The sequence below is a fragment of the Bactrocera oleae genome, chromosome 3 (assembly GCF_042242935.1).
Source record: "Bactrocera oleae isolate idBacOlea1 chromosome 3, idBacOlea1, whole genome shotgun sequence".
Lineage (NCBI taxonomy): Eukaryota > Metazoa > Arthropoda > Insecta > Diptera > Tephritidae > Bactrocera > Bactrocera oleae.
In genome coordinates, this window is record NC_091537.1 from 32,905,334 (window position 1) to 32,932,254 (window position 26,921).

The 26,921-nt window shown below is 33.4% G+C and overlaps 1 protein-coding gene and 1 long non-coding RNA gene across 3 annotated transcripts in view; one reads left to right on the forward strand and one right to left on the reverse strand.

The window, feature by feature from the left end:
* Nucleotides 1-2,285: 2,285 nt before the first annotated feature.
* Nucleotides 2,286-26,921, forward strand: part of ChLD3 (Chitin and LDLR binding deacetylase 3) — a 105,951-nt gene continuing 81,315 nt past the window's right edge. For both annotated transcript variants that reach the window (XM_070106380.1, XM_070106381.1), the window contains exon 1: nucleotides 2,286-2,520. In XM_070106380.1, the coding sequence (XP_069962481.1) occupies nucleotides 2,286-2,520 (235 nt within the window). The remainder of the gene's footprint in view (nucleotides 2,521-26,921) is intronic.
* Nucleotides 21,919-23,267, reverse strand: LOC118680963 (uncharacterized). Its single transcript, XR_004976606.2, has 2 exons — nucleotides 22,969-23,267; nucleotides 21,919-22,843 (listed from the first exon to the last, which is right to left on the reverse strand). It is a non-coding gene; the product is annotated as an uncharacterized lncRNA (long non-coding RNA).

Sequence of the window (26,921 nt, forward strand, 5' to 3'; positions counted from 1 at the left end):
AAACTTGGAAATCTTTATATCTTAAACAAAAAATAACTATTTATTGATTTTGAAGGGGACAAATACTGTGTACCAGCCGAAAACCTACTGAAATGGTGAATTGCATACATACTTATGTGACATGATTTTTGGTTTTTACTGAGAAAATCCAACGGTTCTTAATAACGGAAAATGTGAATGAAATCGATCTATCATACTCAAGAAGGCGATATTATGTGTAATTTTTATTGTAAAAAACACGAAAAGTTTTATTTTTTTTTTGCAAATGATATGACTTTTTTTACGCATATACAGAGTGCATACTTATTTTTGTGATACACTGTAAGTTACCAAATCTGATTGTAACACATTAATAATTTCGTAGAATAGCGAATACCATATTAAATTCTTATGCAACATGTATGTTTGTATCACCTAAAACTAATTGAGATAGATATGGATAAACGATCTGGATGACGAGACGAGTTGAATTCCAAGTGACTGTCTGCCCATCCGGACGTGTCGAGGATGACATGAAGCGAGACTCTTTCATTTTCCCTAATTTCTCTGTCATTCTCTCCCCCTGATTATGAGATTAGGGAATTTTGAATAGCTGATATCAAAAAAGTGCAGAAATAAAAGAAATTTCAAGGAACGACACAAATATTTTTGAATAACGTGCAACTAAAGTTTTTTTGGTAATATAATTTAAAACGTTAATGCTAGATCATGATATTTTATTATGACTTGTATTGTTTCTTTGTTTATAGTTTATTTTATTATATATTATTTTATTATGTTATATGATTTTTTAAAATTGTATAATATGAATACACGTATTTAGGGATGTATATGCGTTATATAGATTAAAAAATGTTGCGAAAGAATTAAACATCCATTATTCGATTAAAATTAGAGAAAGGGATGGGCTGATTGAATTAATTTTTACATTGCTCAGGTATATTTGAGAATATATTTTGAAGCAATTTTATATATAATATAAATATTACTCACTGACCGACATATTCGGCATAAAACTTGTTAGAATAACGAAAATCATTATAAGTAGTATAAAATAGTTGGGGGTAGTGTTGGCCTGATTTTATAAATTTTTGCCAATACTACTACTAACATGCCAGAGACTAATAAAATGCTCCCAGTGTTTCATTAAGGTACCTCACATACCATCACCAATCAGGATATAAGGATATACCGATATACGCAGTGTAAAGTCACCCGGAAGTTCAAAAAACCTTATTTAGCTTGAATTGTTTGGGAAATATTTACATCAAACTTGTTAGAGGGCGGGGTCACGCCCATTTTTTTTAAATTTTGATGCTAACTACTGCGAACCCTTGTCTTAAATAACAGTTCTATATCTTAATTTAGTGTTTAGTTATGGCTATTTATAGGTGTTCGTTTAATGGCGTTTTGTGGGCGTGGCAGTGGTCCGATTTCGCTCATGTACGAACTCGCCAAGGAACACGTGTACGAAGTTTCATTACGATATCTCAATTCTTACTCAAGGATTTAATTTTTTATTCGGACTTCAACTCGTCTAGTCATGCTGATCATTTATATATATGTATATGTTTAACCTATATTTATCTCGATTCGTTTTGGGTGATACACACAACTGTTAGGTGAACAAAACTATTATACTCCGTAACAACAAGTTGCAAAAGTATAAAAATATTATTATACAATAGTTAAATGAATATTATGAAATTAATATCAATATATTTGCTAATCTGATTTCTAAAAGTTGCTTATAAACAAAATCTGTATACATATATGAACATTTATCAGTTGTCAAAATCTTATTTTTTTTTGAACTGGTAAAATTCTGATGTTCATATTTATCTCCAAAAATGATGATGTCAGAGAAATTATTACTTGTTAAATAGCAACATTGTCCTGATGCGACCATGCAAACTTGACAATATCGCTCTTCGTTTTTCAATGAAAGCAGAAGTGAATTTTATTCACTCTTTCAATTATTTAACACGATAGACCATAGAGAAATTGTGAAAGCTTGATTCACTTACCAATCGAGTAGTTGCTTTCCGAAGGCACATATATAAATATCTAATCGCTGTAACATGCAAGTTTAGTTGTCGCGAGCATCTGTAAGAGATTGGTGTAAATATATTACGCGTCTTCATATACATATGTATATGTTAACATATATGTAATAGTGTCCGGAAGTAACAATTACGGACTTTACCTATTTTTGCCAAAAGTGCTCAAGTTATGCACGAAACAGGCTTAAAATATTGTTTTATTATGGTGGCGCCTTCGTAAAAATGGTGAAACAAAAAAGTTTAACAAATGACAACACAACCAAGGTCGAATTTAACAATAGTGTACAAACCATTGACAAGTCAATTTGTGACGATGTGAATGACACTGTGATAGCTAATGGCATGCATTTGCGACATACAATGCTTACTCTAAATTCCTTCAGGTTCACTACGCAACTGCTGCGTTCATTGTTGATGGGGTTTATTTTGCTAACCAGTTTAAATACCAAACAATTGGGTAATTTCTCCACTACTATAAAATTTGAGGAATCATATCCAATTGCAAAAATTCAAAAGTGTACATACGTGTGTATGATTGTATGCATTCGGTTGGTTCCCCATAATTGCGATCATAATTTAAATGCATTTTGTTTGCATTGACACGAAATACTAATATACATACATATGGTACATACATACAAATGTACGTCTTCAGTTTCATTGCTAATATTATTATTTTTGTATTCTTTTGGGATATTTTTGTTTGCTAGTTTATGTTTGATTTGTTGTTACTTTTATGCAATATGATTTCGTTCATCACTTTGTTCACTAAATACCTACTGTGGTTACCAAATTGTGCAAGTAATTTATTTTTTATTTTCCTAGACCCGACCACACGCTGCTGTGGCTAAGGTACATATTATATTTTATTATTATAAATTATTCAATATAGTAAATGGTATTATGAATAAATACGAAAACATTATAGGCGGTACAATACGTGACAACATGACCATTTTTCCATTAATATTTGCCGTCATAATGGTTGCTTCAATAAATTTCCTATAATCTCTTTAATTATCAAACGTATACCGTTGAATATTTGAGTTGGACTCAAATTACTCTAAATAATAATAGGTGAACCAATTTTCAACCAAGGATTATATGATTACGGGTATATCTTGAGAATTTAGAAACAAAATTTTACATTTTATATATAATTTTCGTTCTCGTTTCCGTCAACGAAATTAGCGATTGTGCGATATACCTATAACATCGCCTCGCAACAACTGTTGTATCTAGAAATAAATGTCGCTAACATCTATGTACGTTTGTGGCCGCTATTGTAGCCCGATTACTGAGCCTATGATCCAAGTAATTAACTTTTATTTCCAAGAAATACTTTTAATAAATAAATTTTAGTCGTGAACAGCAGTGCAGAAATTGTCTGGATATTTTATGCATTGAGTATTTGGTCGCAGTTCTATTATACCATTCCCCATTTCTTTCAATTGTTCGGAATATATTGGTGCTGATTAATTAATTTGCAAATGCATTTATGGTAAATCAAACCGTCTCAATACTGTACAATAAGAACGATTGTTTAAACTTTTGTTAATCTTGAATTAAGAAAAGCGAAGAATGACCGATCTGTCGGAAATCACCAGACAGTAGTAATTTCAACATTGCCGTTTAAATCTTGCATTGTTTTGTGCAATGCTTTGAGAATATTGGTGAGCCATTATGCACTGTTCTCATATTATGATTGAACTTTTTCTCAACACTGGAGCTATTCCGGAAAATTTTTATGTTACACGAGTTTGAGATATTCACATTAAAACCTACAATTCTAACATAATACTATTATTTAACAGAAATTATATACTAACATATGTTAATAAATTTACTAATCCAACTTTAAGAGTAACTATTATATTATTAAACATATATGAAAATGTAACATTCTCAATTTCGAACTGTAATATTTTTTCGGCTTCTTGTGCTGTTCTGATTTCTCGTTCGTTCGTTTCTATAATTCGAGCACATTTTCATTGCAGTACCAGTACGGTTTAAATAATTAACATACTTTTATTCTATCATCAATAGTTTCCGCAGCGCATGCGCCGAAAGACGTTTTAGGACACTTTTTTTACACCTTGGATTACTTTACTTAATTTGTAGGATCCCTAATATTTTCTAACAATTCATATAGCTTATGTGAATGTAGCTTTCAAATGGTGAAGAGATTTTTCAAATCGGCACAGTAGTTTTTGAGTTTATTCATTACAAATATACACCAATCTTCCCTCTTTATAGTAAAATGAAGTAGTTTTCTACTCATTAAATCAGTTTGTGTATCTATTCAAGTTATAACGTATTTAGTCATTTATGTCCATGAGTATTTTTACGTACCTAATTCCGTTGTTGGGAAATTAGAAACTACCAAAATTCTAACACAACTTAAATCAACTGACAATTACTATGCCTAAACCCACCACTTCAATGTGAAAAGTTAACTATGCTTAATAAGAAAAAAAGTTGATTAAGCTAAGAGTCTTACAACAAAAATACATTATTAGCTTTACCAGTTTTACTTTGAAAATTTAGATTTCTATAAAAAAAAGTTTTTGCCGAAATTGCACTATTGCAAATTTTGTAAAAAAGCGCGTAGTTTTACAACTCTTTAAACACATGGAGTTTGGTATCACGCCATCTTTCCTATAAGTAAACACCAAATTAACTTCTGCCTGCCAGAAAGCGTGTAACCAGTAAAATTAGTCCACAACGTTTCTAGAAGTAGATAAGCATAATACTTCTAGTTTTTTTATACTCTCTCAACTTGTTGCTACAGAGTATAATAGTTTTGTTCACCTAACGGTTGTTTGTATCACCTAAAACTAATCGAGTTAGACACACATGTTTCTTGGTACCCTAAGACGGTTGGTATTGCAGATGGGCGTAATCGGACCACTGCCACGCCCACAAAATGCCATTAATCACAAACAAATAAATTGGCATAACCTAAGCTCCGCAATAATATACAAGACTGTTATTTGGTACACGGGAGGTACATCAAGGAGGGGCATCTGTAGTTAAATATTTTTTTTAAGTGGGCGTGGTCCCGCCGCTAAAAGGTTTAATGTGCATATCTCCTAAACTGCTAAAGCTATAATAACAAAATTCACTGGAAGCAAATGTTTTTAGCTCTCTACCTACAGTGTGAAAAGGGGTGAAATCGGGTGACACTCCCCCCACTTCCCATGTAACGGTACTGATAAAAAAATACTAAACCAAGCACTAAACAAGTCAGAGACATTAAATTTTATCTCTAGGATGGTATGAGATGACTTTATAGGAACCACGTTCAAAATTAGACAGTGGGCGTGGCACCGCCCACTTTTAGGTGAAAACCTATATCTTGGGATCCGCTTAACCGATTTAACCAAATTCGGTACATAACATTCTGTTCGTATTTCTATGTTATAGTGCGAAATCGAACTACAACCACGCCTATTTCTCATATAACATCATTTTAAATTCCGTTTTATTCTTTCACTTTCCAGTATGCAAATCAAGCAACAATGATTGTATCGGGATAAAACTTTGCGTGAATAATGCGTTTAAAGTATGCCACCTTGTGACCAACAATTCTTTAAACTGTTCAAGCACCTAGGTACTGAATATGCGGACCCCAGTGCCTATAGTTGACTTTTTACCGAAAATAACGGTCAATGTATATATAATATAATTGAAATTCATATAATAAAATTCTCGATAATGGTATGTTTTTGTGTCAAAAATGGTTTGAATCGGATCAATACTTCCTATAGCCCTCATATACCTAATATAAAGATTTTTGAACTTCCGGGTGACTTTATACCGCGTATATCGGCCAGTATGTGAGTTATCTCTATGAAAATGAGAGAGCGTGTTTTGCTCATAACAAGATATCTTTGTGTCTAAAATGGATCAAATCGGGTGAAAATCTTACCTAGCCCCCATGTAACAAATATCAGGATTTTCGAACATTCGTCTAACTTTACTCCATTTGATTGGTGATGGTATGTGAGGTACCTTAATGAAACAGTGGGAGCATTGTATTAGTCTGTGGCATGTTAGTAGTATGTGGTATTGGAAAAAATTAATAAAATCTGGTTAATACTACCCTCAAATTCCATATACTACTTATAATGCTTTTCGTTATTCTAACCAGTTTTATGCCGAATATGTCGGTCAGTGAGCACTAATATTTTTTTTTATATATATAATATATAAAATTGCTTCAAAATATGTTCTCGAGTATAGCTGAGCAATGTCAAAACTAATATATTTCTCTATCCCCAATATATATATGATTTCCGTCTTTCCACCTGACTTTACACCTTTGCGGCTAATCAACGTGATATTTTAACGAAATTAAGTGGAAAAGATTTCTTAAAAATTATGTGGTTTGACGCTGAATTAGAATGAAATTAGTATATACTAAGTCTAAACCTCACACCTTTATATAATGAATTCCGATTCTCTGGTTGACGTTTGCCACTTAAGCTTATAATATAAAATTTAGCCACTTTGAGGAGGAGGTGGAGTTAATATCACATTCATACTTATGTATATCTCACTTCAAGCAATAAAACTGAGACTAAGTTTATGGCCTTTAATATAAGTCAAGAAGATACCAAATTTGATTGTAATTTAATCACGATATCATTTAATAATGGATGTTTAATTCAATATTTTTTAATATACGGTTTGGAGGAATTTGGTTTGATTTTCCCAGCTCACATGTACTACTTATGGTATAATTTTTTCGTCAATTTGATAATTTAATGAAATTAAATGGACAGTTTTTCTTAAAAATAATGTATATCGCTGCATATGAATGAAATTAGTCTAGACTTTGTTTAATCCTTATAACCCTAATATACTGATTTCCGCTCCTCTGGTACAACAGCAACCTCATATACCCCACATATTAAATCTAACCCCTTTGGTTCAGCTTATATCACATATACCATGTTTGAGTTAAATAGCTTCTTTTTATAAAAGTTACCATTTCGGAGAAAAAAATAGTATTGACACTAAATAAACAAATGATCAATAAGATACCAAACAATAATCGAGTAATGAATGTTGAATTCTTTCGCAACATTTTTATACTTTCGCAACATGTTGCAACAGAGTATAGTTTTGTTCACTAAAGAGTTGTTTGCATCACCTAAAGTGATAGATATAGATTTCTATATAGATATATTTCTTCTAATATTTGGTGATAATCAGTGGTTAGGTATATTTTCTCAGCCATCATGTTGAACTTATTATAAAATATACCAGACAACAATGCTAAAAAAGTTTCTTACAGTGCTGGACTTTGTATAGAGCAAAAAAATCTTTCTAGAAAAAATTCATGAAATAAATACTAGTAATATAGTATCAAAAGGGCTAAAGACCCTTTTTATGTGGTTATAGATAAACTGCGACCCCATCGGTTTACATGCTACTGTCTATGATTTCAGTTTTGCGACACATTTTAATATGAAGGTCATGAGGTGAACTGTAAACTCAAGAAAATTACATTTTTACCTAGCGCCGTTGGCAGCTTATGAAAGGTTTAGATATTAAGACAGAAAGAAGAAAATCTACATACATACATAATTATATGTAAGTTATTGTTAATTTAGCCTTCATGGGTAGACCCTTCAAAATAGGTACCATAGATCCCCCTGTTCTAGAAAGCGTTTAACAAAAGTAATTTACGGAGGGGTTTTCCGAGAACTTAATTTCAATATAATGAAATAAACTACTAATTTCTAAAATATAAATATAACTAAATATTATGTTTTATTATGTTAGTGAATACCTAAGTAATATATAGGTATACAAAAGTACGTAAGCTGCACCAACATGTTGCAAGAGTATAATAAATATCAGTACACTGTGTTTGTAGTTTCAGTTTCACTAGATGGCTTTACCAGCAAAGTGCTTTATTCAAACTAATTTTAGTGTATTAGTTATATAGTGTTTAAAGTATTATTATATACAGTGACGAGCAAAACCGTATTATACACAGTGGCGAGGAAACACATATACATATATGCACCAATATACCATAGTACCTATACACGGAACAGGAAAGGAGTCATAGCAAGGACTTACAAGGAATTACAGTGAAAGAGAGCAGCACCTAGGATCCAACTTTTAACACCCGGACGGACTGAATTATAGAAGTATTATCTATAAGTATTTTATATGTTAATCCATTTATTATTAATTAATTATGCCTAGATTAAGTAGAAAATCTATATTACTAAGTCGTCTTCAGAATAGAAGACGTATGAGAGTTCTTGGTGCAAACTTTTTATATGGAGATAGTGAGCAGTCACAAAATACTGTAAGTCACGCTAATCGTAGATTAGATTCCGATGTACATCTGTCCGAACAAATTATCAATACAAATCAACATAGAACCCGGCGGGAAAATCTCGAGGTACGGTCTTTTGAACAAAATTTAAATACTGTCCAACATAGAACAAAGCGGCAAGATCCGCAAATTCGCTCTGAAGAGAAAATAAGAGATACTCGAGGTCATAGGTATCGGCGTGAAGACCCCGAGGTTCGACCTGTTGAGCAAGTTCCAAATACTGTTCAACATAGAACAAAGCGGCAAGATCCGCAAATTCGCTCTGAAGAGCAAATAAGATATACTCGAGGTCATAGGGTTTGGCGTGAAGACCCCGAGGTTCGATCTGTTGAGCAAGTTGTAAATACTGTTCAATATAGAACAAGGCGGCATGATCCCCAAATTCGCTCTGAAGAGCAAATAAGAAATACTCGTGGTCATAGGTCTCGGCGTGAAGACCCCGAGGTTCGATCTGTTGAGCAAATTGCAAATACTGTTCAACATAGAACAAGGCGGCAAGATCCCCAAATTCGCTCTGAAGAGCAAATAAGAAATACTCGAAGTCATAGGTCTCGGCGTGAAGACCCCGAGGTTCGATCTGTTGAACAAGTTGCAAATACTGTTCAACATAGAACAAGGCGGCAAGATCCCCAAATTCGCTCTGAAGAGCAAATAAGAAATACTCGAAGTCATAGGTCTCGGCGTGAAGACCCCGAGGTTCGATCTGTTGAGCAAATTGCAAATACTGTTCAACATAGGACAAGGCGGCAAGATCCCCAAATTCGAACTGAAGAGCAAATAAGAGATACTCGAGGTCATAGATCTCGGCGTGAAGACCCCGAGTTTCGATTTGTTGAGCAAGTTGCAAATACTGTTCAAGATAGAACAAGGCGGCAAGATCCACAAATTCGCTCTGAAGAGCAAATAAGAAATACTCGAGGTCATAGATCTCGTCGAGAAAATCCTGAGGTACGTTATGGTGAACAAAGTAGGAACACAGAGAACTTCGCGCAAGAAATCCTGAGTATTGGAATTTAGAGCGCATTCGTGATCAAATGCAAAGGGAACATGCAAGAAGAAATCCTGAAATAAGGAGAGAGGAGCGTGATAGAGAAACACAACGTCGACAGCTTAGTAGGAGGGGTATGAGGGAAGAAATTTTGAATCAGAGACGTCTTAGACAAGGTCAAGTTCGGCTTCGTAGAGATAACCCACTCAATAGACAAATTGAAAACCAAAAGCAGTCCCAACGAATCCGATTAACGAGAGAAAATAATGTTATAGAAACTGATAATAGTGGCAATTTAACAGATTTCATAAACATTTATTTTCAAAATATAAATAAGGGCCCTACTAAAATATGTTTTTGCTGCAGCGGCTTATGGTTTTCACACCAAGTTCGCAAATTAAATTTCGAAACTATTATGCAAGGTCACCCGAATGCTGCATCCGCCTTCTTTTTAATGCAAAAATTTCCTTCAGAAGATGGAAATTACAATTTTTGTGCTACTTGCAAAAATGCGATTGTTAAAAACAACGTTCCAAAAATATGTTTAGCTAACGGTCTAGACTTTCCTGAAATACCGGGTTGTTTGAAAGGTTTAACCCCAATTGAAGAACGTCTCATAATGCCTAGATTGCCTTTTATGACAATCCGTCCGTTAGGATATCAAGGTCAGAGTTTGCTTAAAGGTGCTGTTGTTAATATACCAATTTCTGTAAACAATATTGTGACATCTCTACCAAGGTCCTTTGATGAGGCTCATGTTATACAAATTCACTTAAGAAGGTGTTTGGAATACAGTCATGATTACATGATCGATACCATACGCCCCGCAAAGATATTGGAAGCTTTGCAGTTCTTAGTGAATACCCCTCTGTATCGTGAGCACAATATACATATTAATGAAAACTGGATTTCAGAATTTAATAACCAAGAAGAAGTTCCGTTTGTTGCATCTGCAGAGGATTCCCGATTGGTTCAATCTTTTCATGCGGCACAAACTTCTCATGATAACCCCTCAGGTAATAATATTCCCACGGGTCTTTTACCTTCAGAGCTAAGTCCACGCGGTCAAGAAACTCTTTTGGACAATATTCCTGTAGAAAACTTAGACTATAACCGTTTAGTTATAGCGCTAGGTGAAGGACAAAGACCAATTGACATAATTCAAGATAATAATTCAGAAGAGTTGTCATTTGGAACAATATACGTTGGCCAGAAGCGTACATGCTCTGAAACGTATAGCAAGATAATACGTTCTGAAATTCGCCGTTTTGACAGAAGAGCGTGTTCCATTCCAAAGTTGCTACAAATTAAGAATAGTACATCCATTTGTCTTAGAAAGTTTTCAGGTCGCAACCGAGTTACGGCCCAAAATCTATTAAACGAAAACTTTGTTCAAAACTTGATTCAACACGATGATGGTTAAAAGGTTTTGAAAGGCGTTAGATCCTCACCTGCACACTGGGAAGCTGAGAAGAAAAAGGCAATCGCTATGATTCGCCAATTTGGGCTTCCAACCTTCTTTATCACTTTATCGGCTGCAGAATCTCAGTGGGTTGAGCTTTTGGTCATCCTCTCTAAAACTGTTGATTCTGAAGATATTTCGGAAGAGGAAGCCAACAGTTTAACAACCCAAGATAGATATCGCTTAATTCGGTCAGACGCGGTTACTTGTGCTAGATATTTTGACTACCGCTATCGACAAATTCTTAAGGTTTTTAAAGATAACGCCGGCATTTTTGGAGAGCATTTTGTAACAAATTTCTACTGGAGAGTGGAGTTTCAACAGAGAGGTTCCCCGCATGTACATGGCATGTATTGGCTTAATAATGCTTCCAGGATCAACCCTCAAGATCCTCAGACATTCCCTGATGTCATTAGTTTTATTGACAATTATATTTCTACCGATATTTCGATCAGCCACTTAGAAAATTATTTGGGTTAAAGCATAACCACAGTCGGTCTTGTACTACGGAAATAAGAGGACAACAGTTTTGTCGTTTTGGTATACCATATCCACCAATGCCTTCAACGCAAATACTGTTACCTCTTACAGAAACAAGTCAAAATTCAGAAAGACACAAGGAAAACTTTTTCAAAATTCAAAACGATTTAAATTCAAATATGACTACAGAAGACATTTCTAATTTAAACGATTTTGAACACTTCCTGTCTGATAGTAGAATAAATATGTCTTTTGATGACTATTTGTTAGCCCTTAGGTCAAGTTTAACAAAACCCAAAATTTTTCTAAAAAGAAAATTACAGGATCCATAGAGCAAATATGGATCTTCAATATATACTGGATGCATATGCTTGCTGTTCATATATAATTAATTATATTAACAAGTCTAACAAGGGAATTTCTAGGCTCTTAAATGAAGCTATATCAGAGGTAAATGCTGGAAATTATACTATTAAGCAAAAACTTAAACATATAGGTCATACATTGATATCAGGCACAGAAATATCTGCGCAAGAAGCAGTATATTGCTGCATTGGGCTCCATCTTTCGGAAGCAAGTAATAATATTTATAAATACCTCTCGACCTGAGGAACGTGTTCGAATGGTAAAACCTAGAGCGGAACTTCAGAACCTTCCTTTAGGTTAGACTGAAATATTCGTAGCCGGTATTTTAGACCCTTATGTTCACAGATCCGATCAGTTAGAAACTTTTTGTATAAATATTTTAAATCTAGTAGAAGAGCACAAGATAGTGATCATGAAGAAGAAGAGAGGGAAGACGATAATTTACCAGAAAGCGGGGTTGGCATGCCTCTTAAAGACGGTAGCGGTTTTGTAAAAAACGTACCAAACCTTGTATTATTCGGTATAGAATGGGTTTAACCCAGATTTGGCCAGAGTTGAGTATTTCCGCGAAATGTTAATGCTTTACTATCCATGGCGGAATGAACAGCAAGATCTCATTGAAAACGATAATGAGACAGACTTGCATAACACATCGTATTAGAATGGAGGAAAATCAAAAAAAATATGATGTTTTTGAGCAAAGAGAACTTGAAAATGTTCTATAAAGTCTTAATAATGAAAGAGATTTGGAGAAGGGTGCTCAAAATGAACTAACTATCGTGGAAAATGAGTTGAGAGTGTTGGCACTTCCAGAAATAAACCCAAATATAAATTTGCTGGACTTGCATGGCGAAGATTCAACAGATAATGGCACTGAATCTGATTGCAATATTAGACTTATTAAACTACCCCCTTTAATTCTAGTTGAGGAATTATTTTCTTTAGTTCAAAGTCTAAATACTAAGCAAAGAACCTATTTGACACATTTGATGCATCACCTAAAAACAAATCTCCCATTTTATGGGTTCATTGGCGGCGGTGCAGGTGTAGGAAAAAATCGTTTGATATCTGCAATATATCAAGCTCTTAACCATCGTTACAATTCTACACCTGGATCCAATCCAAGTTCCTTAAAAGTTCTTCTTTGCGCACCTACGGTTAAAGCAGCATTCGGAATAGGTGGAATGACCCTTCATTCAATATTCTCTTTACCTGTTAATCAGTTGAATAGAGAGTTGAGGCCACTTAGCAAAGACACAGTTAATTTATTGTATTCCAGACTTATCGATTTAAAATTAATCATAATTGATGAAATATCGATGGTAGGTGCTCGTATGTTTAGCTCTGTTGATGCGAGATTAAAACAAATTTTCAAAACAGACAGCCCCTTCGGTGGTATACCTATCATAGTGTTTGGTGATTTGAAGCAACTCTCACCTGTTGGAGATAGGTGGATATTCTCTCCTAATCCCAATGATGCATACAGCACTTTAGTTGGTTCCCCTTTGTGGGAGTTATTTAAATACTTTGAATTAACAGAGATAATGAGACAACGGGAGGATCAGGTCTTTGCAATTGCATTAAATCATATGGCATCTGGTACTATGACAAATGAGGACATATCACTCATTGAAACTCGAGTAGTTAATTTGGAAGAAGTTCCCGATGATGCCATACATTTATTTTAGTCCAATGAAGTGATAAATAATTTCAATGCCCTTAAGCTCAGTCGAATCCCAACAGAAGCTTTCCTTTCAACTGCAAAAGACTCAGTTAAAGGAATTGGTATAAATGAAAATGATAATATTTTGGAAAGAGTTAAACTTTTCAAAACTTCTGAAACGCAGGGACTGCCCTATGAATGTACACTAGAAACCTCCGCCAAATATAATATATGATTACAGTGAATATAAACACGTGTGATGGCTTGGTTAATGGGGCAGCTGTACAACTTATGCAAATTGATTTCCATTGTTCTTTTCCAACAATTCTGTGGATTAAATTTTTGGAACCTTCTGTTGGTTTGATAGCACGATCAAATAAGCCTCATCCTCTAGAAAGTTCTTAGACACCAATTGAAAAAGTTCTAAAATTTTTTCAGTATAAAAGAAGTGAACAAATTTCAATTGAAAGAAATCAGTTTTCAGTTGTTCCGGCTGAGGGAATAACTATTCATAAAAGTTAGGGTGCCACATATAATAAAGTTGTAGTTCATACTCGACCCAGAATGCCTAGAGCTTCAATATATTATATGTCGCTTGTAGTCAAGCTACTTCTGCAGAAGGTCCATTCATCGTAGGAAATTTTATTCCTCCTAACAAATTTTCTGAATCGGATTCTGTATTTAGGGAACTGAGGGAATTGAACACAAATAAAGAACAAGTTTCAATTTTATGATGTCCCGAACATCAGGACATCAAATTTTATTCCATAATGTTCAGAGTCTTCACGCTCACATTAATGATATAAAAAGCGACTGTTTGATTCTATCTTCAGATATTTTATGTTTTATAGAAACTTGGAGTTATCCGTGCGAAAGTTTTGATATACCAGGTTTTACTCCAATTAACGACCTGAGAATAGAGGACACGGAAACAAGCAAGAGAAATAAACGGGGCATTATAATATATGCAAAGCATAGTATTGCTTGCTCTATAGAATCAAAGGCTGTAAAGAAAATTTATTCAGGCCGCAAAGTTTTGGAAGCGGTTTTGTTTAAATGTTTCAATATTAATATTCTGGTTCTATACAGAAATTCAGCTTTCTCTGTCAGACATTTAATTGTAAAACTTCAGGAAGTCCTTACTTCTGAATTAGGCAATCAAAATGTGCTATTGTAATTGTTGGAGATTTTAACATTTGTTAATTGTCTACAGGGACTGCAATAAGAAAGCTGCTCCAAGAAAAAAACTTTAGTTCCCTGCTTGGTGCAGAATATTCAACTGCACCTGCCGGTACACAAATTGATTGGGCATTTTCAAACCCGTGTTAATGCAATTACTTTTGACACAGTAAACAGCTATCATGACAGTATTTGTGTCTCTATTTCGAACTAAAATTTTCAGACTTATTGCAATAGTTCTTCATTTTTTTCCAAATATAATCGAATTAGAATGGTATAGGAATTTTGATAGAAGTTTTTAAGACAATTTTAAGAAAATTATGTAAATAATCTAATTAAGAAAATTTAAATTATATGTACAATTTGTTATTATAGAAGACATTATTGTAAAGATATATGATAGAAATTAAATAGTATAAGGAGAAAAGAAATATAATTTGGATATATGTATAAGAATCTCTATAAAAATTTATGTTTAATATTGCGAATATTATATACAAATTAATATAATAATATAATTTTTAAAGTTTTTAATATTTATCATTTTTAAGCTAAACATGTATATCGATATAATAAATAAAAAATGTTTTTCATTGTCCAAAAACGATTTCTTTTCATACTTCTCAATACAGTTGTAATGCATTCTATATAAAATCAATTATAAGCATATACAAAAAACACAAGAACGATTTCTCATAATTTAAGTAAATTTAGTGTACAAATTGCTCTAATTATTTTCACTGTGAGTGAAAAGTAAATAACTAAGTCAACAGTTCCTACTTCTAATAACATATAAAGAAATCTCAAACGAGTATACCATTTAACTTTACGAGAGTATAAAATGTTCGGTTTCATACGAACTTAGCCCTTCCTTGCTTGTTTTAATATATTTTTATCTAATGAAAGACTTTTTTCGCTGTCCTCCGGCAATCAAGTCATGTGCACGTAGCATCCATATCACAGTTTCACAGCATTGTATAATTCCTCTAAGGTTGTTTTAAGGTCCGATAGTTTGAAAATTTCTTTTATTTTTTACAAAATAAATCCGTTGTCATTCTTATTGCACTTCAATCTTTATAATATGTTCGTTTTTCTCGATCTAAATGTTAATACCGCTAATTGTGCGACCGGCGGTTGCCACAACGAATACAAACTTTATTAAACCATTAAAATAATTCCCCTTTACAGCTTAGAAATCCATTACATTTTAGTTGAAGTTTTGAAATTCGGTATTATGAATACCTACTCAATCTGTCCAGAAAAGTATATCTTCAACTTCACGTTTTAGTGGTGTTACCGTTTACAAAATTGCCTGTGCGGTTATCTATAATATCAACATTCGACAACTTATACTTACCATATAAATTGTACTGTGGCGTACACGGATGCCAGAACACAATCGAATCAACGATAAATTGCCAGAATTAACCATACGCGAAGTTCGTAGTTGCCAGAATGATCGAGTGGCGATGTTTTAGCAACGAGACTACTATATAAGCACTGCCGGATTGTGCAGCAGACCCAGTTCTAATGCTTCAAACAGTCACCGACATTCCTCCCTCCCGTACTTAAGTAAGCCCGTCTATAAATATTCGACTGTGATTTTGAATTATTTTAAGACTATTTTAAATATGTTCAAGTTTATTTTTAATTACTACAAAATATCGAGACTGGCCACCCTGCATTGCAAGAGGTCGCTCTCTCAATCTCAGCTCACTCGTTTCTACACCAAAAATCCAATTTTCGCGAATATCCTGCCCTGCGGTCTGTGGAAGCGGACGATAGAAGCGGTGGTGAGTGTTCATTTATATTGCGCTCTCATAAGATAGGTCGTATCAGCTGATTCGGTCCACGGTTTTGCGTCGGTGACTGTTTGAAGCATAATTATAGTGCTGCTTAGTAAAGAGCTTTAAGCAGTAAATTGCAAACTCGAATAACGAGTAATATAATAGGTTAGATATAAAGATACGTGTATATCTATTAAATTGGGACTTTTATTTAACAATCCAGTGATCGAACTCCAGACTGAGTTACAAGGTAGACGATTTATCGAGAAGACCGTTACAGTATTGTACAAACTGTATTTCGTACAAATTTACAGAAGAAAAGGTTATAAAATATTAAAAAAATCTATTCGACTCATGGGAAAAATCACGAAAATGGACATTTGGAAGGAGTAAAACTAAAATTAAGAGATTGTGGGAAATGTTTCGAACATAAAGAGTCGATAAAATCTTCTATTTCTGGGAAATCACATTATAAAAAATATTTAAATTTTGAAGCGTTATCTCTTGCTCCTCGTTAGTCATTTGGATTATCAAATTATCAATTATGTATGTCATAGGATGAGTCTACAACACACATTATTAAAAGTTCAGTTGTTACTACAACTTTTGCTTACTTGATGTTTGAAAGTAAACACGAAGTCTTTTTCGTATAATCCGAATGTTACATTGCTTTAAAGTGGCAATATCTTCTTTTTGAACTTGAACGCCATCTTGATATCAATTTTTTTATTGAAGCTTATAGTGCAGAACAAGTAAAGTTGAAAAACAAAATTTAGATTTTGAATATACTCTATAGTTGCTTTCGTACAACGAAATCGCCTTTCTCAACTCATCTCTTTCTTCCCATTCCATCTGTTTCCATGACGATGGCATCTTGAAACTACTATTGATTATGAAATTGCTTGCGGCCTACGTCACGGATGTCAATTTAAATCAATTTTGACAAGTAGTTTGTATAGTCAACTTGAAAGCAAATTCTTAATCGTGTAACTGCAGCGTAGATCAAAACTAATCAATCTTAATACTTATGTACTCTTTCGCATAAAGTAACTTAATTGTATTGTTTTAATTTGAAATACTCTGTCAAACTGCAAATGAAATTATTTGTAATTGATAAAGCTAAACCAGATTTTAGTTATTCTGAATTAGAATTATTTTAACTTTAATTAGATCGAATCAAGTAATATTGCATACATTTCAGTCAATTGTTTTGTCAAATTAAACAGAAAATAAATGAAATGTTCCTGAAAAATGCCATCCTTAAATACACCAGCAAAAATGCAGTGAAAATGATTTTAGCATTGGCGCAATGTAAAAAGGTTCAATAATAGCATTTTGTTCAAAAAGGAAATTCCCGGAACTAAATATTGCATCGACTTATTTTAACATTTCACACAATTCCTTAGTTTGTTTTACTGTTTCTAACTTTTTAGTTTCGGAGTTTTTATCCCCGTTTACAACAAGTTTTTCAATTTATTTTTTTGTTGTAACCTTGTTTTTTTTATGTATTTGTACAAAATAATTTATTATAAATATGTAGATTAAAATTATTAAAAATATTTTATTTTTTTAAATTTTTTATTAATATTTTTTTCGAAATAAACTGTTCGCATGTTCAAATCAAAAATTATGGAATTAGAGATTACACGTCTTTACCGTTACCTTTTGAAGTTTTGGCCGTGACCGATATGACTTCATAGTTTTTGAAGAAAATGCGAGCAAAACAATGAAACCAGAAAAACTGGTCGAAACGTACGAGTTTTTTTATTATAATTACAAGTGACAAATAAATTGAAGACATTTGCAGTGTTGTAAACTGCGCAATATGCATTATGCAACCAATTCGAAAAGGTAAATCCGCCATATTTATCAAAATAAAAAGTTCGAAAATGCAACTGTGTCACAGCTTCTGAACAAAAACGTGCAGAAAGCAAGAAAAAAGCGGTTACTGAAAAAATTACGTAAGTAAAATTCAATTTGGAAGAGCTGCTATGTCATTTTAGGTAATTATTTTTTTATACTGTCACGAAACTATTTTTTATGTAAATTGTACTTTTTTAAAATTTCTCAGAATAGACGACGAAGAAGTTGTGTCAAACACGCTTGCTTGTCCGAGTCCGCCTAGACATAGAAGTTGAATTTAGTGCTGACCGAAAAAAAGTCATTTCAATGGGGTCAGGTACATACATACATACTATAAGAAATAAAAAATGTTCAACTCGAGTTCATCCAAACAAGGGAAAATATTTCCGTGAAGTTTTTAGATTTTCTGACTATTTATAAGAAAATAAAACAGAAATAATTTGACTCCGAGCAACACAACTGCTTGGTCACTCTATGTCCAATTCGACGAGATATACGATTTATAAGAAGCAGGCATGTCATGAGGAAGTTATGGAACTTAAACACCAAAAAATCGAAATTGAGCAGCAACGAATTCAAATGACAATCGATTTAAAATTAGTTTTACAAACTAAAAATAACTAAACTTTTCACCCAATTTTAAGATTTGCAAAAAATGCACATGTACAAAAACAATACAAACTTTGAAATATTGATCTCCAAGCTTAATAATTGTACTTATGAATTGTTTTTTTTATATATACAAGGTGGGTTCCAAAGTAAAGAGGACTTTAAAAAAAAAAGACAGAACAAATGATTTTATCGGCAAAATCAATTAATTTTATTCAAAATAATCTCTTTCTGCTTTAATACAGCTTTTTGCATGGTCCAAAAGCATGTCGAACGAGTGTTTTAGCTCGTTGCCCGGTATGGCCGCCAGTATGTCGGTGCAAGCCTCCACGTCTGCATAACGCTTTCCTTTCATCGGCAAATGCATTTTTCCGAAAAGGTAGAAGTGGCACGGTGCCGTATCAGGTGAATACGGGGAGTGGTTGATTGTTAAAATGTGATTTTTGGTCAAATAATCGGCCACAAGCGTCGATCGATGAGACGGCGCATTATCGTGCAACAAACGCCAACTTCCATCTTCGCGATATTCGGGCCGAACACGTCGAATACGGCACACCAAACGCTTCAAAACTCAAAGGTAGAATACCGCATTAAAGTTTTGGCCGGCTGGGTCAAATTCTTTGTGGACAATACACTTGGAATCAAAACAAAAAAAAAATCAGCATTGTCTTCACTTTTGACTTCTCCAGGCGCGATTTTTTGGGTTCATGTTCATCGTCATTTATGTCCTCACGACCACTTTGAAAACGTTGAAACCACTCGTGCACTCTGCTACTGGATACTTGTTTCATCAATTGAAACGTTTCGGTAAAAGTTGTACCAATTTTAAAACAAAATTTAATGTTGGCTCTTTGTTCGAAGCTCATTTTCGCACCGATGACAAAAACATACTGACACTTAAAACGCAATAACTTCACTTTCAATAAATGATATGTCATGGAATTTTTGCTGGAAGGCGATAAAGGATAGCAGACTCCAACGCACTAGTCGACATATAGATGGCGCCACTAGAGTTTACTTTGTTACTTTTTTACTGTTTACTTAGAACGCACCTTATAGTATATAAAAGAGACGTCATCCGGGTAATTTTGTACGATTTTGAAGTAGTTCGCTACTTTTGGAAACAACAACAGCCATCAATAACTTTCTCACTTTTAAACGTTTAATCCTCTTTTCGTGACTCCGTGCCATGAAGCGTTCGCTTTGGTTTTCCAGCTTTTCAACAATTCCACTGATTGCACGTTCGTTAATGAAAAATTTTCAAAGCGCAACATTTAATTAGTTTTATTTAAGAGCATCACCCAATTTAACATTAGCAGTGACCACTGCACATAATTGCCAGAATTGTCTGTATTACTGAAAATTTGGTTGATAAAGCTTGAGTGGTTTGGGAGATACACGCAATAAAATATTTAGGGGGCGGGACCACGCCCACTTTTTCAAATATTTTCAAACCAGATGCCCATCCTTAATACGAATCGTTGCGCCCAAATACAGTTTTGTATCTTAATTTTCGTCTTAGTTATGGCACTTCATAGGTTTTCGATTAATGAGGTTTTCTCTTCTTATTGTGTCAAAGAATATGTCTCGTCATCCTGATCATTTGCATATACATAACTCTATATCTATCTCGATTAGTTTTAGGATTTACCAAAAACTATTACTCTGTAGCAGCATGTTGTAGTTTAAAAACACTAAAAAAACACGCTTTAAAGCACTTCAAATTAAAAATGAAAAATAATATCTGACATAAACTGACAGTAATGTTGATCGCAAAAAAAAACAAGAAAAAACGTTAACTTCGGTTGCGCCGAAGCTATAATACCCTTCACAAAAACAAAGGCCCCTTACAAGAACTTGATTCCGAACGTTCAATTTGTATGACAGCTATATGATATAGTGATCTGATCTGACCAATTTCTGTGGAGAATAATTTGTTGCCTTAAGCAATAACTCGTGCCTAATTTCGTGAAGATATCTCGTCAAATAAAAAAATGTTCCATGCAAGCACTTTACTCCGATCGTTCAGTTAATATGGCAGCTATATGCTATAGTCATCCGATCCATACAATTTCTTCGGAGATTAGATTAATGCTTTAAATAATAATACATGCCAAATTTCACACAAGCACAAAGCACCCCACGTTTTTTTCACAATAATACAAGTATTCTCCGGTCAATATTTTATACTGATTGAATCCCGAATTTCAAAACTTCGACTAAAATGCAATTGAGTTGTAAACACTAATAGGGACATTAAACTAGAAATATGGAAATTGAATGCAACTAAATCTGATCATATTTTTCCAAAATTGTTGATTAAAATAATAATAAAATCATTATTATTAATTATGTGTACAAATATTTGTATATAATAAAAGAAATTACTGCTGTATGCATCGCAATCACAATCCCTCTCTTCATTCACTTCATTGGCAATTATGTTGTCAATAGATAAAAGTTTTTTTTTTAATTACTCAAGTATTTTCTCGTAATATTGTTCTATTCATCTAACTAAATTTTTTTCACCAAAAACTAATGAGTTAAGTTTGTTTTACGTTTTTGTTTACAATTTGTATGAAATACCTCCTATGCTTCTGTTCAGCATTATCTAGAGCTCGACGCAAAAATCTAGGAGCTTCGCAGTTCAAGAGACTAGATGAAGTATTAGAATTAGGTATAAAGTCGCTCTTAAGGTTCGCAAAAAGCGTTGACGTCCCATCGTACAGGATTATATAGCATCATAGCCACCCTATTTTTCGCAGAAATCAATTAATGCAGGAAATGTCTAATGTTAATAAGATCCATTCAAGCCATCTATCGGTTAAATCAACGGTTAATTGCCTTCAGCCTTACCAGAGGGTTCTGTCAAAGTTTCTAATAGTTTCTTTTTCATTCATTTAATTCAATTCAATGGTCAAGTTCAAGTGTATAAAGAATCAGTTAGTCTAAATCATTTTGAAAATTTTGCCAAATTTCCCCATTCGTTTAATAAGAACACACTGTTTTTGTGACAATTATAACATTCATTTTCGTGCCTCAATCACATTTTTCAGCTCTAGTAATAGCTCATAAGAAGAATACACACACAAGAATATACACATTTTTTAACATATTAATTTATTCGGAAATTATACATCAATAAGTACGTAAAATTAATTAAATGAAAAGAAAATACTTTGCGTGCTAAAATAATTTAAAGATTTCTTATTACAATAATTGAGAATGTAGGCAACGTGCTAGGCTACTAAGACGCTACAAGTCGGTCCACATATGTACGATCACAATAATATCTTCATATATATATAAATACAATTACATCGAGATCTTTTAATCAACTACAAAACTATTATTTTTACTTAATTCTTTGACCTTAATTTTTGTTTGCAATATTTCTGCAAAATAAGAAAAATACAAAACGAGCCAAGAACTTTCGTTATTTAGAGTATAACTTCTTTATTGAATGGAATAAATAATAACTTAAACAAATGAATAATTACGAATTAGTAACATATTTTATAACATACTTATTATGTATGCAGCGGTTCTTTTAAATTCGTTTATTCATATATATGTTGTCAAAATTTTTTAATTTATTTAATATTGACTGAAGTTGAAAAAAAGCAAAAAAATTGGATTTTGAATATACTCTAAAGTTGTTTTCGTACAACGAGTTTGCCTTTCTCAACTCATCTCTATCTTCCCATTCCTGTTGCCGACTATAGATGTGGACAGAGCTGCTCCAAACCAAACATTTTTTTTGTACAAGTAAGCCAGTGTTATATTTATAACAGATGATATAACTTTCACCATAGATAACAAAAACTTTTATTATTACTCGAAATATAACTTCAAGTAAAGTTTATGGGCAAAACTTAAAACTGATGAGAAAATAGAGATTAAAATTAATGTGACATATTCATTTCAAACGTATAAATTCTAATTTTTTTACAGAAAACATATAGCTGAACTGCTTTAATGTCCCTAGTCGTCAGCTGATGCAGGGTTGCATTTTCAGATTCCTAATTTTAAATAAATATTTTAAAAATTTTTAAATTTGAAATGATTTATTTATTACATATATTTTAATTTATATAATAATTGATTTCCTTTAAATTCTAAACAAAATGTGTAATGTACAACTTACATAATGAGTTTATTTAATTTAAGTTTTCATATAATTTTATTGCACTTTTTACACTTCCAATGCTCTATCAGAGAATGTAGATTATAGAGAAGGTTCACAGTGTGGCCATTATCAAAATATTTCACTTTTCGCAGGGGAACTGAAAACGATGAGCGTGTTTCACCACAGAAAATTATTGGCTTGTTTCGCCACAATTAACATCAGGGGACCGAAAAATAGCAGAATTGAGCATTTTCAGTGTTAATTGAAAAAAATTATGCTAATTCCAATGTTAAGAAATGTACGCTTGCAGGTACATGTCCATTGTCCATAAGTGTATGTATGTAATTAATAGACAATTGTTATCAAAGGACATAAGTATATACATGTGTACATGTGTTTAAATTGACCTATTTCATGAATCATGATCAATTCCATAAAATCTTTCGAAATGTACATACATATGTACATATAATAAAGTAAGGATTGCATTATTACTTTAATATTTAATTATTATAAATAGGTTTTATAAATAATATATTTATTTGCTTTAGTCATTTAAAGTTTTGATAACTTTTGAAAAGACCATGCAGTCGCACATATCCTCATACATATATAATTATGTGTGCATGTAAAGAAATAAGTTTGAAAGAATCATACGCATAATGTTTGTTAATTTGTTTACATACAATTTTGTAGAAATGAAAATGCGACAGTTCGGAGTAATTTTAATGTTAATATTAATGTTAGTGTAAATGTTAATGTTAATTCTCTCATTATTCTCTCTAAATTGCCAAAGTAGACTTGACGGACACAGCAGTACAACGAGCGAATATTTTATTATTGTCGGAAACATGGATAAACAATGAAGAAGTTGTGGATGTGCCGAACTTCGATTGTGTCATCCATTTCAAACGTCCCAATGTAAGACCTGGTGGGGTAGCTGTCTACCATAACTCTACTAGCAGAATAAATATTGTCCCTCCACATATGGATATGAATTTACAATAAAAAAGAACTGGTTGGCTGTGAATGCTGCTGCAGTTGGCGATATTTGTGCGACCGAATGTGCCATAGAAAGCGGACAGAGTGTGGCAATGATTGTTCTCTACATCACTCCGAATCAGAGAATTAACGATATAATAAAACTCATACGTAGAGCATTATTGGCATATACTCGCTCTAGTCCAGCAGAATTAGGAAAAGATCATTTACAATTTTACAATTTACAATCACGAGATTTCATTTCATATTTTTCATACCACAAACGAAATGGAATCTTTTCTTGAACATGAAAGTATGAAAATGATGAATAGATTTTTTATAAATGGAGGAAAACATCAACTATCTTTTTCCATTAACCTAACACCCTTAAAAATTTCAGAATAGTGAATAGTGGCTTCTGTTATCGGGGAAATACTTCTATCTTATAACACTTGCTGGCTAGGGTGAGTATTTTCATTTCAAGTGCCCATCGAGATCCATGAAGTTTCACTTCTATCGCCAAGCTTTCTAGGCTGTTTGGTTTTTTTAAATACTGCTTATGTTAGATATTATGATATGCTTTCATATAAGTATATATATTATATTTACACTATATACATAAGTATATAACATACTATCATATCCTAAAAATCTTAACATATTAAAATAGTAATATATGTAAATCACACCTTTCATCATTTGAAGCTTACATTCACATCTATCAAGTAATGCATACAAATGTATGTATGTAAGTAGAGTTCATACGGTGTTTCGACATACACTTGAGGATTAGCTTCATTCCAAATGCGGCAGTTTTGTTTGTTGATGTAGCCATTCAACCAGAAGTGCGCTTCATCATAAAGTGAACGTAGTGCGCGATACGTATTCCGCACGGAACCATTATTTTCGAAATAAAATTGCACTATTTGCAAGTGTTTTTCAGGCTTCAGTCTATTCATGATGAATTTCCAAATCAAATTGAGAATAAATTACTTGACAGCTGTTAATAGCTGCCATCTTGAACAGTAATGCCAACTTAAAATTCTATACCTCGAAAAAAACACCCGTTATAAACATACATATTTACGATGGTTTATAGGCAAAGCTGTTAGAGCGGAAAGGGAAGCGATTACAATCAGCGGCTCTTCGTTAGTTTTTGTTCGGAACATCTCGGATTTTCTACTGAGAACACAATGTTGAGCCGCTTTGTCGTCGCGTCAGTCCTTCGACACAGTGACTCTTTGACATGAAAGTAAAAAACATGAGCTTCGGCCATTAGTATGTAAACAAGTAAACAAATATTATGCGTATGGTTCTTTCGGTGTTTTTGACAAACGGTCACTGACTCTGAGCACTGAAACTGTTACTCCGTTAAGATGCTATGCGAAATACGAAGAACAGCGGTTGATAACGATATTGATAACATTTCCCTCGTTGCTGCTTTTGCTACACTTGAGGTTGATTCCATTTCGTCCTTCCATGTCGTGGATTTTAATGTTAGCTTCCTTCTTGCTGACAGGTCATTCCGACGATTTTTCCATTAGAAAATCTGGGCTAGAGGACCAAATTTAACCTAAAAGATCTTGAGCGCTGCATCTACGTGAAGCAATGTCTGCAGGATTTTGCGTACTTGGTTCAAGTTTCCAGTTAATGCCAGCTGAAATTACCTGAATTTCAGAGACTTGATTGGCAACAAAGCAATTTAATGTGGCCGAATGAGTGTTGAGCCACTTCAGCACTATTTCTGAGTCAGTCCAAATATATATGTTAGTTAATAACATTCATACGCGCGCGTTGATGCGTCTGCGAAACCATGAAATTCAGAATTTGAATTGAATGTTGTTTGTACATGGCGGGGAACTTCGCTTATATTAATGAACTTTAAATCGGCTTTAATCTGCACCCAAATGTTATGTAGATCGAGTGGAAGATATCCAATATTTTGGAGATAATAATTAAAGCAGATCGCTTAGTGACTGACTGCATATCTGGTAACCCATAGCGATAACAAAGGGTGTCAGCTAAAGGATTCCACGACGTAACTAAAGCTTTGGTAGTATTGTTTTAATTATGACTACATTATAAGATGCGTCAGATAATTGTGTAGATTTCGAGTACCATTTAGTAAGAGAAAGACCATGAGAACGAAGAACCTCTATAAGTGCACCAGTTAACTAATCATCAACATAAAAGCTTTGACGAATAGCAGACGATGCTAGTGAAAAGGTAAATATGAAATAAACTGCGAATGGCGCGGAATGTGAGTAATATTGTAGACGAAACCTTAAATGGTAACCGAACTTGTACACGTCCATCACTTCTTACTTGAACGTTTTGAATGAAATGTTGTTCGCCCAAATGTTCCTCTTCGGACAATGTTGCTGTCTTTACAGTGAAATTTTCAGTTTTCCAGAAGCATTGAAGATTCGAATCGATAGTACTTGGAGATAGATTTGAGTTTAGTTTGACATTACAAATAAATGGGCGGGAATTTGAAAGCGTTTCAAAATTACTACCTACAATCCAACCTAGTTTGCTGTTACGAAGGCGTGGCAAACCTTTACGAAATTAAATTAAGCCTTCTTGAATTTTGATCTATATGTTGCGGTTTGTAGAAGTATGGTGCATAAGGTTTTCCGGAATATCCCATTTAGAAGTATTGATAAAACTACTAGGAATTTGTCTTGTCATCTGTTTAGTTAAAGCGAATTGCAACACGAAAGAAAAATATAATACAAGATTTGAATTTCGCATTTACTGCATACTTTGAATTAGAATGAATATCTGAAATACCTGAAATTTCCTGATGAGAGAAAATCCCTTTAAGCGGCAACCGTCTCCCTCTAGGTTCTAACTTTTGTGCAAATGGATAATTCGTAGCTCCAACGGTGGCGAAATGTAGGTGAGAGTGGTGCGATTAATGACATACTTATATGGCAACGAGATTTCAATGGGCATTTAAATACTGTGTGTCCTTTGCGTAAGCAATT